The 19,414-nt window shown below is 42.3% G+C and overlaps 1 protein-coding gene across 2 annotated transcripts; it reads right to left on the bottom strand.

The window, feature by feature from the left end:
- Positions 1 to 61: 61 nt before the first annotated feature.
- Positions 62 to 16,605, bottom strand: LOC112226552 (cullin-3). Of its 2 annotated transcripts, none has more exons than XM_024390943.2 (16): positions 16,276 to 16,605; positions 12,549 to 12,746; positions 12,127 to 12,240; positions 11,094 to 11,254; positions 10,366 to 10,480; positions 9,627 to 9,855; positions 6,777 to 6,922; positions 6,300 to 6,476; positions 5,725 to 5,895; positions 2,925 to 3,032; positions 2,515 to 2,639; positions 2,263 to 2,359; positions 1,996 to 2,130; positions 1,627 to 1,813; positions 1,224 to 1,369; positions 62 to 607 (listed from the first exon to the last, which is right to left on the bottom strand). In XM_024390943.2, exons 1-16 carry the CDS (start codon positions 16,333 to 16,335, stop codon positions 476 to 478), a joined length of 2,301 nt encoding a protein of 766 aa, XP_024246711.1. In that variant the 5' UTR covers positions 16,336 to 16,605; the 3' UTR covers positions 62 to 475. The 2 variants fall into 2 exon arrangements, with proteins under 2 accessions (XP_024246711.1, XP_024246712.1); XM_024390944.2 differs by lacking the exon at positions 16,276 to 16,605 and adding an exon at positions 14,526 to 14,543.
- Between the last annotated feature and the right edge of the window lie 2,809 nt (positions 16,606 to 19,414).

Here is a 19,414-nt window from a genome sequence, read left to right as displayed (position 1 = left end):
TTTGTAGCTAGCCTGAAGGATCAGGCTAAAATTACCATGTTTCAAAGTGGGTAATAAAGCCTCAATATTGAATATTTTTATTTATTTTTGTAGCAATCCACATTTGCCATTTTGTTTAATATTTCATTTTTATACAGTATTGAAAACAAAAATAATGTGGTGCATTCACATCTTTCCCAAGGGATTCTTTAAGGTTGATCTCTACAAGGGTAAAACAGTGAAAAGCCTGAAGCTGGAATCCATACATGTTGAAGTTCTCACAGGGAGTAAGAAGAGTAGTGGGCCTGATTTTTAAAATCTACAAGGCTTCATGGATTTTGTTTGTACTTTTTTTGCCATTTACTTTAAATTTTTAGTAAAGGGAGGAGTCAGCTTCCCAGCATTTCTTTTAAAAGGAACTTCCCAGTCCATGCGAACAACAGTCCAAAAAAACACCCCTCCATCTCTCCTCATCCACAATGCTCCTCTCCTCCACTTATGCAACGTAGGTGTAGACCTTGCGGTCCTCGGGCGTCCGTGCCAAGTATTCTCTCTCTATAAGTCCTTCAATGCGCTTCTTAATGACCACGGGGCTGGGGAGGAACCGGGCCCGCAGCTGCTGGGTTACCTGGGGAGAGAAGAAGTACAACAGCACCATTAGACATTTCTCTGGTTCAAAAGATAGGACATTTCAGCACAAACTTCTGAGGAATCATAACATGATTAGTTGGTACTCGTGTTCAATGTTAAAAATAATCACCTCAAAGTAAATACTCAAGGATGCAAATTCCACGTTCATAAAAATGAAATGAGAAATTAAGTCTAATCATCCAGATTTGAATAAAAAACGTGGCTCTTCCACACCTGGCTCAGAGTCAAGAGAAGTAAAGCTAAAGGCAGAGTTCTCTGCGGGCAGTTTTCCCAAAACAGATTAGGCTTAATCCGGGACTAAACATTTAATGTGTATTCTCCATTGAGCTAGTTTTTTTTAGCCCAGGAAGTTAAGACCACACCCACCTTTGCTACCAAAATGTTAAGACCTTTGTTCTTAGTTTAACATTTGTGTTGCTGATCATGTCTATTAGTGTTCTGTATTTTGTCATGTTTTGTGAGGACCCCAGGAAGAATAGCTGCTGCTTTTTCAGCTAATGTGGATCAAAATAAAAATCACCACGCCCACCTCCGATACCAGGACCAAAAGGCCACGCCCACCACCGCTACAAAGACGTCAAGGCCACACCCACCTCTGCTACCAGGACGTTATGCTGCATCTTCTTCCTGGACTTCATGATGCGGACGATGGCTGCTTCAATTTCGTGCTTCCTGTCGTCATCTACCTTCTGCCGCGTCTCTTTTCTCTCAGGGTCAGACTCCCCCTGCTTAGCAGCGACTGGAGGGAGGGAGGGAGGGAGGGAAAGAAATGTTCAGTACAGGTCATCAGGGCAAAGTCAAAGGTCAACATGCCTGGAGGTTAAATGAGGAATAGCTAAGAAGTTGACCCTAACTGTGGCCACAAAAGCCTTTAGCTCCCCAAACCAGAGTGGGAGACCAATGTGATACGGCCGGGTAGTTTTCAGTTTAATCAATTAAATCTCATTAGAATAACAGACAGAATATAGATCAACATCTAAGGCCCATACTACACACCTGTCTGTATTTTGACTCTGTGCAGCTTGGAGGTAAACTGATCGTTGACTGTAAACACGTGGCCGTTCTCGATCTCCTTGGACTTGGGCTCCTTGGTGAGGACGCGCTGGGTTGGCTTCCCACAGGCCAGCGACTGCAGCGCTCGCACCAGCTCCCTCTCCGGGATGTCCGTCTCCTGCTGGATCTCCTATAGTGGGGACGGGAGGGAGTAGAAAAGAGAGAGGGGAAGGATGAGAAATAAAAAGGGAAGCAGAGTGGAGTAAAATAATACATGGGAGAGGAGGATGAATGGGAGAAGAAATAGAAGATTGCATTTATCTGATTTCTGTGATTGAGACTGACAAGCCTATACAAGTGTCTGGCTCTTACCTCGAAGGTGGACTTTTCTCTGTTGTTGAAGAGCATGAGGATGGTCATCTGGAAAGTTGAGACCTGCAGTATGTGTTTCCTGGTGTTCGAGCCTGTCACCTGTGCTCCTCCCACTCCTACCTCCGAACCATCCTCCTGAAGCGGTAGGCAGGTAGAAAGGGAGAGACGAAGAGAAAGTGAGACGGGGTAATAAAAGTTGAGAATTGCCATTGTACAGTTTAGGAAAGCTAGCCCCTCCATCCATGTGTGGCAGGCAGGGCCCTTTACCTTCTTGATGAGACCGTGAAAGGTGGCATTGAGGTCTGCTGAGCCCATGTGGTGCTGGAGTGTCAACTGTCTGCCGCTGTGTTTGGCCAAGTAGAACCTGAAGGGGTAGGTAAATAACTGGTTACAAACTATTATTTTCATCAACCAAGGAATTGGTTTATCTAGTAGTTGCATTAAAGAGATGCCTGTAATGCAATTAATTGTATTGTTGTAATTGAAGGTGAAAAACAGCAAAAAGAGAATGAATCCTACCTTCTAAAGACCTCAAAGGCATGTCTGGGGGAGGGGGGGATGGTGCACTTGGGCGTGGCCGACTGCGTGGGCCAATAGCCAGTGGTGAGTACTCTTACTGTGAGGTCGACGCCCCCTAGAGACACCTGTAGGAAACAGCAGACACGGTCACAAAATGAAAACGAAAACCAAGCCACAAAAGGAGTCCAGGGTTGCATTTATTAAACATAAACAGGAGAAGATCAGACGCTTTTTATATCAATGTCAGTCTCGCTGATGATATGAAGAGGAATTGTATGCATCATATCTTAAAACCTGTGAGGTGTGTTTTTGAGTGATGCCTGTGTACTACCAGGTGTGAGTGTTTAGAAATGTGTACGATCAGGTGTGTGAGGTGAGCGGAGAGGTATAGTAGTGCAACACTGTCTTACCCCCGTGGACTGTAGGTGTTGTCTGAACTCGTCCATGGTGGTGTTGGAGATGCTCATGTCTCTGAACATCCCTTCCAGTTTAGAGGTGAACTGACAGCCACACTCAGTCTACACAGAGAAGAGACAACATACTGGTTCAGGGATGGGATCAGCACAATACGGACAATCAGGTCAAACAGCTACAAGTCCATTTTAATGCTAAGATAGAAGATTTAAGAACATCCTAAATTCCTGATTAATAATAAAAAGTAACAATGTAACTTTTTATTATTAATTAAAGGGGGGCTGAACACCGATTCAACGTTTTTCTGCTGCTCATTAAGAAAAATCAGATTAGGGTCTTGGGGGTGTGGTTCGATGTGGGTGTGTTAGGTTTGCATAGCGTACCCTGGCAGTTACTGGTGTTTGTCCCTCTTGAGACACCGTAGCAACAACATAGCCACGATCACTTCCTCAAAATAGAATTGATCTAAGATAAATCAAGAAATCTGTAATAAATTGACGTTTTTGCAATGTCTTAGTCAGGCAATTTTACATCTAACTAAGGTGTTTGGTGCAGAAATTCAAGTTAAAAAAACTAGTCAGTGTACTGAGTATCAGTCTCAACTTCATCATCAGCAAGCGTGCCAAAATCATTAGCTAGCTAGGTTCCATCTCTGGGTTTGTCAATGAAGCTAGCTAGTAGTAGCTAGCAGGCACATTGAGCAGGCAGGCCACAGACCAATCAGCTCATCAAGTCACTGGCGAGTGGCGACGTGTAGTTCTTCATAACTTTCTCACTATTACCAGTGTCTGTCTGGCAGTGGTTCATAGTGAATCATGTTGCGGGACAAAAGATGCTCACGAATGGGTTTACAATGTTGGAATACAGTGCCTTGCGAAAGTATTCGGCCCCCTTGAACTTTGCGACCTTTTGCCACATTTCAGGCTTCAAACATAAAGATATAAAACTGTATTTTTTTGTGAAGAATCAACAACAAGTGGGACACAATCATGAAGTGGAACGACATTTATTGGATATTTCAAACTTTTTTAACAAATCAAAAACGGTAAAATTGGGCGTGCAAAATTATTCAGCCCCCTTAAGTTAATACTTTGTAGCGCCACCTTTTGCTGCGATTACAGCTGTAAATCGCTTGGGGTATGTCTCTATTAGTTTTGCACATCGAGAGACTGAAATTTTTTCCCATTCCTCCTTGCAAAACAGCTCGAGCTCAGTGAGGTTGGATGGAGAGCATTTGTGAACAGCAGTTTTCAGTTCTTTCCACAGATTCTCGATTGGATTCAGGTCTGGAATTTGACTTGGCCATTCTAACACCTGGATATGTTTATTTTTGAACCATTCCATTGTAGATTTTGCTTTATGTTTTGGATCATTGTCTTGTTGGAAGACAAATCTCCGTCCCAGTCTCAGGTCTTTTGCAGACTCCATCAGGTTTTCTTCCAGAATGGTCCTGTATTTGGCTCCATCCATCTTCCCATCAATTTTAACCATCTTCCCTGTCCCTGCTGAAGAAAAGCAGGCCCAAACCATGATGCTGCCACCACCATGTTTGACAGTGGGGATGGTGTGTTCAGGGTGATGAGCTGTGTTGCTTTTATGCCAAACATAACGTTTTGCATTGTTGCCAAAAAGTTCAATTTTGGTTTCATCTGACCAGAGCACCTTCTTCCACATGTTTGGTGTGTCTCCCAGGTGGCTTGTGGCAAACTTTAAACAACACTTTTTATGGATATCTTTAAGAAATGGCTTTCTTCTTGCCACTCTTCCATAAAGGCCAGATTTGTGCAATATACGACTGATTGTTGTCCTATGGACAGAGTCTCCCACCTCAGCTGTAGATCTCTGCAGTTCATCCAGAGTGATCATGGGCCTCTTGGCTGCATCTCTGATCAGTCTTCTCCTTGTATGAGCTGAAAGTTTAGAGTGACGGCCAGGTCTTGGTAGATTTGCAGTGGTCTGATACTCCTTCCATTTCAATATTATCGCTTGCACAGTGCTCCTTGGGATGTTTAAAGTTTGGGAAATCTTTTTGTATTCAAATCCGGCTTTAAACTTCTTCACAACAGTATCTCGGACCTGCCTGGTGTGTTCCTTGTTCTTCATGATGCTCTCTGCGCTTTTAACAGACCTCTGAGACTATCACAGTGCAGGTGCATTTATACGGAGACTTGATTACACACAGGTGGATTGTATTTATCATCATTAGTCATTTAGGTCAACATTGGATCATTCAGAGATCCTCACTGAACTTCTGGAGAGTTTGCTGCACTGAAAGTAAAGGGGCTGAATAATTTTGCACGCCCAATTTTTCAGTTTTTGATTTGTTAAAAAAGTTTGAAATATCCAATAAATGTCGTTCCACTTCACGAGTGTGTCCCACTTGTTGTTGATTCTTCACAAAAAAATACAGTTTTATATCTTTATGTTTGAAGCCTGAAATGTGGCAAAAGGTCGCAAAGTTCAAGGGGGCCGAATACTTTCGCAAGGCACTGTATGTGCACATCGTCTCAATTCAAATTCCCAAAACAGTGGCTGACCCTTAGTTACACAAATCTAACAAACTCAGTTTTTGAATATGCTGACTTTATGACCAGAATGATCCCACTTACCCTTCTTAGTCAATTTTGGCACTGGAATAAATGTTTGACTAATATTGATGCCACATACGCCAGTTTCAACTAGAGAAGTTGGTTTTTGCATTCAGTTTCTCTTTAAAATCTAATTCATGAATACAAAATTCACTGGATAAAAAATGTCAATGTAATTGACAGCGGACTTGACTCGCCCTCTCCTCACCTTCAGCTTAGAGATCATGTTCTTCTCAGAGTCGTCGGAGACACTCTTGTTAGTGAGCAGCCTCCGGGCCAGGTGCTGTTTGTAGTACCTCTCAAACACATCCTTCTCCTGCATGAACCGGAAAAGAACCATGGCCTTGTCCAGGATGGACTCCACCTCCTGCTCTGTCAGCTGGAGATCATACCAAAACACAGAGAGGGTTGGGATATGTGCTTCAATAGTTTGAAAATGGCATATTTTTTACCTTTTTCAGAAAGTACAAAAGCATGTCTATGTTATTGATACAAAAAGGATGTGTGTTAATGCAGCAACAGATGCACTTCATGATACCCAAATAGTGCACTGTGTGTGGTTCTGGCCAGAGCCAGTGCACTGTGTGTGGTTCTGGCCAGAGCCAGTGCACTGTGTGTGGTTCTGGCCAGAGCCAGTGCACTGTGTGTGGTTCTGGCCAGAGCCAGTGCACTGTGTGTGGTTCTGGCCAGAGCACTGTGTGGAGAATAGGGTACCACATGAGATGATCCCATTGAAGTGTAGTGACATAAAATTTACAAGATTGAACACTACAGTGGACATACCCCTTTGACTCCCTTCTTGAGCTTGTCGTCGATGAAGAGGGAGAGGTATTCGGGGGAGCGGGAGTTTAGGTTGAGGAAGTACTCAAAGTCTCCGGCGATGGTCTGCTTGAAGAGCCGGTCGTTGTTGAACGACTCCAGGAGGAAGCGGTCGAACCGCGTCTTCAGGTCCAACAGGCCCTATAGGAGGGGGAATCAAATCCAACTTTATTTAAAAGATAAATCACAGCACACTAACATAAACACAGATACTATTAGAGTCAGTGGTTTATGTGTCAACTCTTGGGGATGCTGTAAAAGAGTGGTCTGGAACATTAGCTTCAATGCTTATGGGGGTAGTTACTCATTATTTTAAACGCTTTAGATTTTAGACTTTAAGTCCTGACTTTTTCCTGGTCAGGAAATACTCAGTACCCTGATTTGTTATGGGTATGTTTTGAATTTGACAATCTTTGATTTTTGAGATTAGGCCCAGCGTACCTGGATGTAGTCGACAGGGTTCTTGCCCTCTCCCTCCTCCGACACCAGAGCCTTGCCCTGCTCCCTCAGGTAGGAGCTCATACACTCACACATAGTCTTCAGGCCGTTAGGCACACGGCTAAACAGCTTGTACATGCAGCCCAGGTCTTGAAGTGGAGAGAGCGAGGGAAAGGAAGAAAGAATAGATGGGTTATGAAGGAACTTCATAAATATACAGATCTACACTCAAAATTGCAAAGATACATTGTTTAAGCACTGTCAAATATGCACCGTCTGTCTGTCTAACTCAGTGTCTGGCTTTGCCACGGTTACAGCGTTCATTTGTCAGGTGAGCATGCAGAGCTCAAGAGATGCATTTGAAACAAATTAAACTGAACCTGTAAATGCCCGAGTGAGTGAGAATTTATTCATCTCCAACTGATTTATTAAGAGTGTTTGAGATGCCAGATCATGTTAAACATTAAAAACACTATTTTTTTTAAAAAATATGCTGGAAACCAGGCAGGTTGATAGAGTGTATTAAGACTGGCAACAGCAACAAACCCACTACCCTGAATGAGAAGGTGTCCAAACATAACTGGTACTGTATATTAAAAAAATATTTGCTGAAACATTGAATTTGGCATTAGTGCCATTAGCCCATAGAAATGCATTGAATAACAGATTCACTACAAGGAACAATCAAATTAAAACATCAAAAGACAGTTTGTTCAGGCCTCCCGGGTGGCACAGTGGTTAAGGGAGCTGTATTGCAGCGCCAGCTGTGCCATCAGAGACACTGGGTTCGCGCCCAGGCTCTGTCGTAACCAGCCGCGACCGGGAGGTCCGTGGGGCGACGCACAATTGGCCTAGCGTCGTCTGGGTTAGGGAGGGCCTGGCAGGTAGGGATGTCCTAGTCTCATCGCGCACCAGCGGCTCCTGTGGCGGGCCGGGCGCAGTGCGCGCTAACCAAGGTTGCCAGGTGCACTGGCCTCCGGGCTGGATGCACGCTGTGTTAAGAAGCAGTGCGGCTTGGTTGGGTTGTGTATCAGAGGACGCATGACTTTCAACCTTCGTCTCTCCCGAGCCCGTATGGGAGTTGTAGCGATGAGACAAGATAGTAGCCACTAAAACAATTGGATACCATGAATTGGGGAGAAAAAAAAAGAAAAATGACAGTTTGTTCTGACGTGTCGGTCCTATATCTGAGACAAGGTGTAAATATACTATTAGATATAGATATAGAATAGTAGATATACTATTCTAGTCATTACTTGTTTTGTTTGCAGAGAAAGTAAATGTTGACTTTTCTTTAGCATCTTCAAAGTGCGACTGCAGAAATATTTTCTCACGGTCCATATTTTTGTGGGCGCAGGCGGCAACGATTTTGAACAAACAAGCCGCTAAATATATGAACTATTCTACTGCATTTTAGTGGAAACACTGCCTCTGCAAATGTGCCTATTTGTTATTGATCTTTCAAATTCACAACAGTGCACTCTCCTCAAACAACAGCATGGTATTATTTCACTGTAATAGCTACTGTAAATTGGACAGTGCAGTTAGCTTAAATTCAATCTCTTTCTGCCCATATCAGATATGTCTATGTCACTCACGCTAATCACACACACACAACAAACTAGAATAGATATACTATTCTAGTCATTACTTGTTTTGTTTGCAGAGAAAGTAAATGTTGACTTTTCTAGCATCTTCAAAGTGCGACTGCAGAAATATTTTCTCACGGTCCATATTTTTGTGGGCGAGGCGGCAACGATTTTGCAGCTAAATTACTGCAGTGGAAACACTGCCTCGCAGTTTCTCTTTCACACACACACACACACCCACACACACACCTCTCAACTCTAAAAACACTAGGCACCAAACAGAATTTGGTGCCTAAGGCGCAACAGAAAGATATCATTTTTAAATATAGTTTAGACTTACATTAGGCCTATATGAACCCTAACTTTGAAGGACATCTCATCAAATTTGCCTAGACCTACTGTCAAGCTAACAGTTTTTTAGCTAGCTATATAACATAACTGAGCATTGTTGTTGGTTATCAAACCAATAATTAGCGACCCGGGATTAGTTTAAAACGGCCCGAGACGTGTTTTGTGAAATTAAATCAAATCAGAGCGAAATCAGGAATAGTATGATTCATATATATTTTCTTCCGGGTTGAAACGTGTTCTTTGCTGTGAAGCTGCAAGCATGCCTGTCACGAAGCTGTGCTCCATGTTCCTCTCGGTCACTCAGAGGCTGCGTGACAGAAAATTTGCAATTGCAAAGCCTAAGCAGACTGCCTGTGCTCTTGTTTATACCAGGCGATGACTTTGCACACTCTGCGAATATAACATCAGGGTCTGCATCCCCGCTCGCCATTACGGCTGAATTATATATATTTTTAAACTGATGGAGGAATAGATGCGCAGGAAGAGCGGACTGAGAGAAGCAGGTAAGTGATGGTTGGAAGGGGATGCAGCTGGTGGATTACAGCTGCTACAAGTGAGATGCGCATGAAAGTGAAGTGTTGGTATCATGATGTTTTGGTACCGTGAAACACCATTGGATAACATGCCTGACTCAATCTTATCAAGAATACCCCTCAGCCCAGGGTCCATATTCAAAGTCTCAGAGTAGGAATGCTGATATAGGATAACTTTTCCCCTTTCAGATCATAATGAATAAGATAATATGGACAGGAGAAACTGATCCTAGATCGGAAGTCCTCCATTGAGACGCTTTTTGAAAATGGGCCCAGGTCTCCAGAAATAATTCAACACACGTAGTTCTCATTAGTCAGGATTATAACACAATTCAGTCTTCATCTGATGCCTGTAAAACAAGCATGTCTTCCTTGTTTACCTTCGGTCTTGCCATTCTTGAGCATGTGGACCAGGCCAGAGTTCTCCATCTCCACAATGGTCTTCATGTGTTTGGAGATGAGCTCCCGCTCCACCACCTTGACAATGGGCTCTTCTGTGGATTTATCCAGGCAGTGCAGCACCCGCTCTATCTCCTCGTTGATCCTGGCCTCCACCTTCTTGATGTACACACTGGCACTGTTCTCCGCGAGGAACTTCTGGCTCTCCATCTAAAGAGGGGATAGATTAGCAGAGCATGTTTGAGGATCATGATGTTGGGGTTATTCAGCCACTCTTGGAGGACAGAAAGGAAGATGATAGAAGGTATGTGATCAGGGCAGGAAAATCTGTTTTTACTAGGGAATAGGGCAGTTCCCATATAAAATGGCAGATAAATGTCAGAAATGCAGGAAATCACATCCACGGCTATCAAAATGACTAAGCCCGCAAAGAATGTAGTCAGTGTGAAAAGGATGCATCATTAGGCCATCAAGATTTGCATGACCACAAACAAAGATATGTCACACCTACATGTTGGAAAATCACTATTTTGGGTTAGGATAGTGTGAAGTGTCACTGACTTAATGAATCTTAATGTTTTGTAATAGCTTGGTTAAGTTTTTGTTTTGTTTTAGCACCCATGACAACAAACAATCTCAGCAGATTTGTCAAATCACAATGACAAAATAACACAAAAAAAACACACAAAAAAATGTTCAGTTAAGTGTTGCCCAACCTACCTGGAAGAATTCTGCAGACATTTCTAAGAAGGGGGCCTCAAAGTCTTCCTCGTACACAGTCCTGCCCTCCAGGCCGAGAATCATCAGCATCTGACAGGCGTTCCTGATCGCTCCCCTGTACACACACACATTTTAATTTATTTAAAGCGATAACGCTTGACTCAACTACATGAGCAAAAACCATCTGTATAAGCACTTTGTGACATAAATACATTTAATTTGATAAGGATGGAGTTTTATGATTTCTTACACAACCACATAGATTCTTCAAAAGAGATCACATTGACTCAACTACAGATTAAAAACCATATTCCAGACCGTTCATGGTGTGGGTTTTCATGTATTAGGTTCAGCTGCGTATCTCCCAAGTTGAGAGTATACAAACAAGGTCAGTGCTCTATGAATAGGTTATGCTACTGCCCTTATGATAGGCTTACATATAAAACAGTCAAAGAAAAATATGGAGCAGTGTTAGAGCTTAAACCTTACATCACACAGCCAGCCATTGTCACCCAGCACATGACCTTCATACACAAGCCTCACCAAATAGCCACTACCCGATAAACAGTGGCAGGACTTCTATTCACAAAGCATTGAGTAGGATCAGCCCCCCCCAACATACTCATCATGATCTGTAAGGAAAAACTGATCCTAGATCAGCACTCATACTCTGACAATTTGTGAATAGAGGGCCAGGTCTTTTTGTTAGACCCTGGAAGCGTCCGTACCTATCCACCACCTCTCCCTTCCTCTCGCGTGCGATCATGTCCAGCAGGGTCTGGCGGAGGTGGTCTCGGATGCAGCCGTAGCGCACCACCTGGTCTCTGAAGATGATCAGGCCCAGGTTGTACACATTCTCCACATTGTTCTGCTGCACGTACACACGGTCCTGGAGTATAACACGGAGATAAGTTAGAATGGAACACATTTGACTATTTCATTGTCCTCCAAGGAGAAAGTTATTTGCAGTTAGCCAGAGCTTACTTTACGCAAATTAAAAGTTCAGACAGGGGGAAGAGATGAAGGAATCAGAAGAATCTCTTGTTTTCTGCTTTGAAAAGCCATATATGATACTGGATAGGCAGGTCAGTTTGGTCACACTAACCAATGCAAATCTATACTCTGCCTGTAATACATGAGAGAAATAGAAGAAATATGCCTGAAACCTCAGTTCTGAGTGAGAGGAAGAGAAACAAAAGAATCCCCTTAGAGAACTCTGCACTCTCAAATGCCCCCCACCTCCAAGGAGCATGCGCTCTCACAGTAAACACACACCCTCACACAAGGCCTTACTGCTACAGTAAATCAAGCAGAGTTCTCAAAATGGATAGATAAAACAATAGTAGCTCTTTGTTCTGCCCAGAGCAAACAGCTACTAGAAGGCTGAGCCTGCCCGGTGCCTGGCCACCGACCAGCCATGAGATGTAGAGGTGAGGGGAGCCTGCCAGGGTTATGCCATCATAAGAGGAAGAAATTATTTACACTTCAAGGAAATACTCTAGACAGCTTTCTAGAAAATCAATAGTACAGATTAGGCCTATCTGAGGTTTTTAACATCTTCGGAATCATTCAGGACTAGAATTCAGGAATTCTGCAGATTCATTCAAATCATGCATATTTTCCAGCATGTCCCCGCTAATACAGACCATGGTTTTCCTTCTTGGCAGGGTTGCTAGGGCACTCCAATTCAGTCTCACAACAAAATGGTTGATCTTTCATGGTGAAATAACCATACGATAAGACAGAAAGCAGGCCACCTACCATGTACATGAGGATGTCTCGGATCATGACCATTGCCGTCTGGTGATCATTCCAAGCTTGATTTAATGTCTGCAGGAAGTTATTGTTTAATGAGTTGAGGACATCTTCTCGTACCTGTGGAAAGACATAAGTATTGATAACGACAGAAGCTATATCTTTGCTGAGATTATGTTGAAGTTGCCCATAGACACTGATCTAATGTCTGTTTAATTTACTTCCACCAGATGCCATTCATGAAGATCTTCAATTGTGTTCTCTTTCTCGTACGTTTTCGCACTTGAAAACCATTCAAAAATAATGAGAAAACTTGGTAAGCTACAAGGCGGAGGTCACTTTCATAATACACTTTCATAGTTTATTATGGGAAATGCTTTTCGATAAGATAAATACAGTAGTGCATTGTGGGAAGTGTAGTCCTTTACTTTGTTGACGAGGTGCTCGGTGACGACCTCACGCAGGCCTGTGTAGAGCTTCTCGCCGTGTTTGTGCAGCACCATTGTGTAGGCGTTCCTGTAGAGCTCCTCGAAGCTCAGCCCGCTGTTGTTCTTCCTCTGGATCTCCTGGATGGCGTTCTTCAGAAGGTCCCAGATGTTGTTGACATACTTCTCATCCATTGTCATCTAGGGGAAAGATGGCAGTAGGACACAATGGCGAAGAGAAAATTATAACAGAAAAGTTCAATCCTTTTCACGTGTGTCCGTTCATTCTTACAAAGGTGTCGTTTCCTCGTGCTGCAAATCTGCTCAGATGAAATCTTAGTCAATTGTTTCATAAAAAGGTGTTGAAGGCTGTGAATAACAAATCACCCACAAGATGGACCTGCGCTTAAAACTTGACTGAGTGGCAATAACAGGGGGAAAAAAAACAGCCCATTTTGGCTTCACAGTGACTTAATTGTGGCAGTTGGAGCAAACTTTGTCTGAACACATTTAACACAAACAATGCCATTCGCCAATTAGGGATGTCTGTGTTGCTCATTGGTAGAGAAAGTGAAAGAAATTAAAGGTTTATGCAATAGAACATCAAGTGACTAGGCTAATTGTGGTCAAAACATTGGTATTAGGCATTTTGTGTTGTGACAGTACAACAGAAGTTAGATACAAATAGCTTGATGTAAGCCTAGGCATTTTTTTGTATTGGAAATGATCAATAGCAGAATGTGCACAACAGGAAGTTAAATATCTGCATTAGCCTACATGAAAATGATAATAAGCGATGACATTATTAATACAGAAATGGTCCATCACACAACAAAGCAGTGGAGTTGTGATGCTAGCCTGCCCAAATAAACACATTAATTCAGGAGAGAATGTGTTCGGGAAAAGTGTCTTGTCATTTAATAGCTAGGTAGGTGCAGAGGAACTCCAGCCACAACCATACACCTAGAGGCTAGCGCTGGAGGTTGTAACTTTGACTTCATTGTTGGTCTACCAAGAGATGGCTTCAAGTCCTCTGAACTTCAGAGTCTGTAATGGCTCTGATGTTGTGGTCGAGTGTGGTCACAGCTCTCCCCGCGCTTCAAGTCACGTGGCTCGCGTTAGCCAGGCTAGCTGCATATCCCATAGCTGCATAAAACTGCATATCCCATACCCTGGCTACATGTCCAGGTACACACAGACAGTGTGTGATCACTAAGGTTGCAAAATTCCAGGAACTTTCAATAAATTCCCTGGTTTTCTATAAATCCTGGTTGCATTGATCCGGATTTCCTGCTTTTTCCGGGAATCCTCCAACCAGGATTTCCAGAAAACCAAGGAATGTATTGAAAGTTCCCGGAATTTTGCAACCCTGGTGGTCACAGATGCCGCAGTTATTCCTGCAGCATTCAAGCTGTCAGAGTGTAACACTGTGTGAAGGAGCGAGATAAAAGACAGAGAGCAGAATTCAGGGACTGAGATGGAGTACACTTCTGGCTAAACCCAGGGCCCTGACTGCAATGTCATTCCTTCACATATGCTGCCAAATTCTGGCATCCAACAATGTGAGACTCCTCTCAAGAAAAAAAATGCCTACTACAGCATATAGCTCTCCATGTTTACCTAGTTCTGCAACATAGCAGGCCTATTTTTAAATATCTATAAATAGTCACCTCCAAAAAACATCTAAGAAACTTTGACAAATGGGCAAAGGGAAAATACTATTTGATCACCAAATAATAGTACTCAGTAAGAGAACCAAACTCCACTCCGTAAGCAACGTTGTGCAATGCGTGTCTTGATCAACAAAAGCTGTTGACAAAAAATAACCAAACCACTATGTTAACTAACATTTGTATTTAGCTGTGCTCCTCGATTAGCTAACGTTAATAAACCGTTTCAAAGTAGGCCAAGATAAAGAATTGGTTCTGACAGACAACAGATTAGTGGCAGCTACCTAGCAAGTCAAGTAAAATACTTTACATTTCTGTTGCTGACTAAACGCAACGATTTCCGATGGAGTTGAGTGGTGATTAGTGTGCGCGGACAGCAGCGGCTACGTCAAGTTTTTATACTGGATTTTATGTGACGTCGGAGCTCCAGTCCGCCCACACTAGTCACCGCTCAACTCCATCATAAATCGTGGAATTGTCTGCTACCTTTAGTCTTTTTCGGCTGGGTAGTTAGCTAGCTGCACAGCTAGGGAACAGTCAAGATTTGCACATGGGTGTCCTAGAAGTCTACCATTTTTTAAAGCAAAGTACATGTCTAAAGATTACTTTTCAGTATTGCCGGATCCGGAGTGTTCAAACTACTTAGAAAAACCTAATATTGTGGCGCTGCCCCTTTTTATGACGCTGCTAGCAGCCACGAGTGAGTGCTAGCTAGCCAAGCACCACAACACAAGCACACTATACAACTACTACTGGTGAGTGGAGTTACAAACAGACTATACTAAACAAGTTAAATGTCTTACTTGTGATTAAAATGCTTTCCCACACACACAGTTACGTGTAGCCTACTTCTACACCGATTTACGTCATTTCCCATTTCGAAAGCTTGAAGCCAAAGGACTCTTCTCGCAGGCTCCATGTCCCTATGTGGGAGCATTGCGAACCATAGGTCTTGATTTTTGACCCGGTTATATGTACATTGAACACAGCAGCTTTTCTGCATGTTTTGTTATTTTGTATTTATTTTTAAACTACAACTCAGTTGGCTCTTTTACACTGGGGGTCAATGGGAAAGAATGCGTTTTCCCCAATTTGTGGGCGTGGTCGAGGGAATTCCTTATTGCGTGAGGAAGAGGAGAAGATTTACTCCGCCCAAAACAAGACCACAGTGAGGAATATTTGTATGGAGGTCAATGCGAGTGTCAAATGTCTTGTAATGGTTAGGTTGCTACGAATGCACTGATATGTGGACGCACGTGGGATTTCAGCAAATTTGGAAAAAACTACTTTATATTGGTGGGTCCACTGTCAATATAATAGATAATCTGGCTATGTTCAAGGCAACTCGGAAATGTTCGACTTATAAAATCGTTGTAGAAAGATGAGGCCCGAGTTTCACTCTTGGATAGTACGTTAACTTTAACTCGGAGTTCCGAGTTTCCAACTTGTCATGAATGCACCATATCTATCATCGCAAGCTGGCTAACTAGCTTAACAACTAACGTTAGCTCAGGCTGAATGATAATCAAAACAACCTTCGCTAGCTACATTTAAGTGACATTTCTCGAGTTAGCTGGTGACTAAGACTGGCGAACTTGGTAGGCTAGCTAGCTAGCTATGTATGTATCCAAGTTATGTATGGTTAACCTGGCAACTTGTTTGCTAGGTACCGTTAAATAGTTGACATACTGTAGGTTAGTTAGCCAGCTAGCCATGTAGGTAGCCAGTTAGCTACGTTAATCGGAGAACTAGTTAAGTTAGCTAGCTGGCTGACAGGTTTGTCAGCATCACTGCACGTTAACGTAAACTAGTAGCTAGTTAATGGATATTTTCCAGTTCGCACAAATAGCTAACATAACTCGATCGACTCAATGCTTATCAGGCTAGCTAGCAAGCCAACGGGCGATTATTAATCAACGAAATAGTACGTTTAGCTAGTTGTTAGCTGACAGTGAAACGCATTTGCTCAGTTAGTCTGGCCTATCTATAGCATCAAACAGCTAGCAAGTGACAACCCCGGTAGTCGCGTCTCAGCGTACCCGGCCAATAACGTTACTTACAGGAAAGGCTCTTATCCTCATCTTGGTGTCTTTCTTGACGCCGCCTTTGAGGTTGGACATGATTAGTTAGTACGTCCGTCGTCTCTAAGTTAACATGAAATACTATTTTAGGCTGCAACAGGGAGGCCTTCAAATGCAAAGTGGTAAAGATCTCCCTCGACCTTCCCCTTGGGTTTGGGTCCGTCTCTCTGCGCTGTTGTTGTCACACTTCTCTCAAATTTTGCCTAGCTTCTCTTGCAGTGATGGCGGACAACAATCTTCTACTGCGCCGTGTTAACGGAGCACCGAAATCACGCGAGATTAACTGTCGAAAAATAAAGTCTCAAAAATATACAGAACGTTCATCCTCCTCATTCAACAAGTTTGAACTATGTCCAATTATAAACTGGGTGGGTTGAGCCCTGAATGCTGATTGGCTGACAGACACGGTATATCAGACCATATACCATGTGAATGACAAAACATGTATTTTTACTGCTCTAATTATGTTGGTAAGCACTTTATAATAGCAATAAGGCACCTCGTGGGTTTGTGATATATAGCCAATATCAGTGTTGTAAAAATACATGTTTTGGGGTATCTGTTCTTTACTATTTTTATTTTTGACAACTTTTACTTTTACTCCTACTTTCCTGAAGAAAATAATGTACTTTTAACATTTTCCCTGACACCCAAAAGTACTTGTTGCATTTCAAATGCTTAGCAGGACAGGAAAATGATCCAAGTCACACACATCAAGAAAGAGAACATCCCTAGTCATCCCTTCTGCCTCTTATCTGGCAGATTCAATAAACACAAATGCTTTGTTTGTAAATTATGTCTGAGTGTTGAAGTGTGCCCCTGGCCATCTGTTTAAAAAAAAGGGGAAAAAAGGAAATAAGGAAAATTGTGCCATCTGATTTGCTTAATATAAGGAATGTGAAATGATTATACTTTTACTTTTGATACTTGAGTATATCTTAGCAATTACATTTTCTTTTGCTACTTAAGCATATTTAAAACCAAACACTTTTACTCAAGTAGTATTTTACTAAGTGACTTTCACTTTTCCTTGAGTAATTTTCTATTAAGGTATCTTTACTTTTACTCAAGTATGACAATTAGGTACTTTTCCACCACTGGCCAATATACCACGGCTAAGGGCTGTGTCCAGACACTCCGCGTTGCATCATACATAAGAACAGCCCTTATCCGTGGTGTATTGGCCAAACACCACACCCCCTTGGGCCATTTTGCTTCATTATAATAGGTTCTCACTGTAAAATATCAGATTTAACTAGTATTGACAATTTATGTTTAAATACAGCCTATGAAATTAATATCCTATTGCATTTCAGCAAATAGTCAAAATTGGAGGTGTCATTGATTGGTTTAATATTACAAAAATGTGCACATTTAAAAATATAGCATTCTTCGCACTCACTTGCTACTTAACTACAATAACTTATTGAGTAGTCAGTGCCCATGCACTGTCTACTATGATGAGATGGCCAATAGGCTACTTCTCAATCACATAACCGATCTCCTATTTTGTTGCGTTTAAGTAGGCTACCAGTGTGCATGTACCATGCATATGCCTACATACAAGACACTGTGCTAATGTAAACTGAGGGGTATTGTGATATTCTTAGAGCCAATAGTATGACAGTGTAGGATCTGTAGTTTTTGTCCATGTTTCCCATGGGACCCTAAACCAGGATTGGGGAGTAACTGATTACATGTAATCCAACTACAAAAAAACTAACTATAATCAGTTACTTACCAGCTAAAATATTTTGCTTAGAGAAAGGCACAGTCTGTTTCTGTAGAGAAAGCCAACTTTAAATCTTAGCTTCTTAACCAGCTCATCTATATGTTTTTTAAACATCAAATCCATATCAATCCAAATGTTGTTGTCATGTGGTGTTGCTACCATGCTGTATGTTCATGTGTTGCTGCCATGTTGTTGTCATGTGGTGTTGCTACCATGCTGTATGTTCATGTGTTGCTGCCATGTTGCTACCATGCTGAATGTTCATGTGTTGCTGCCATGTGGTTGTCATGTGGTGTTGCTACCATGCTGTATGTTCATGTGTTGCTGCCATGTTGCTACCATGCTGAATGTTCATGTGTTGCTGCCATGTTGTTGTCATGTGGTGCTGCTACCATGCTGTATGTTCATGTGTTTCTGCCATGTTGTCATGTGGTGTTGCTACCATGCTGTATGTTCATGTGTTGCTGCCATGTTGTTGTCATGTGGTGTTGCTACCATGCTGTATGTTCATGTGTTGCTGCCATGTTGTTGTCATGTGGTGTTGCTACCATGCTGTATGTTCATGTGTTTCTGCCATGTTGTTGTCATGTGGTGTTGCTACCATGCTGTATGTTCATGTGTTTCTGCCATGTTGTTGTCATGTGGTGTTGCTACCATGCTGTATGTTCATGTGTTGCTGCCATGCTGTTGTTGTCTTAGGTCTCTCTTTATGTAGTATTGTGGTGTCTCTCGTCGTGATGAGTGTTAGGTCCTATATACATTTTATCCGAGCCCCCTCCCCGCCGTTGCCCTTTTGCAGGCCGTTATTGTAAATAAGAATTTGTTCTTAACTGACTTGCCTAGTTAAATAAAGGTTAATATAAATAAAAATGTATATGCAGGAAAATGTTTGATTGGAGAACCATCTCATGAGTGAACATGTAGTTCATCTGAAATATTCTTCAGAGAGTTTGAAAACACTATGTACATAATTTGGTTTTGCCTGTATTAAGCACAAGTTTTAAATCAGCAAGGTCTGTTGGAAGAAGAGAACCAAGGTGCAGCATGGTAAGTGTTCATATTTATTTATTGAACACTAAATACAAAAACAACAAGAGAATAAATGAAACCGAAACAGTCCCGTAAGGTGCAAACACTGATACGGAAAACAACTACCCACAAAACCCATGTTGGCAAGCGCTACCTAAGTATGGTTCTCAATCAGAGACAACGATAGACAGCTGCCTCTGATTGAGAACCAAACACATAGAAATAGAAAAACATAGAATGCCCACCCCAACTCACGCCCTGACCAAACCAAAATAGAGACATAAAAAGGATCTCTCAGGTCAGGGCGTGACACAAGGGATTCCTGCATAGCTATAAAATCTGACTGTAGTTTTGATA

This window comes from Oncorhynchus tshawytscha, linkage group LG28 (assembly GCF_018296145.1).
Source record: "Oncorhynchus tshawytscha isolate Ot180627B linkage group LG28, Otsh_v2.0, whole genome shotgun sequence".
Taxonomy (NCBI): Eukaryota; Metazoa; Chordata; class Actinopteri; order Salmoniformes; family Salmonidae; genus Oncorhynchus; species Oncorhynchus tshawytscha.
The sequence above is the reverse complement of the archived record's forward strand: the minus strand, read 5'-3'. Positions and strand labels throughout refer to the sequence as shown.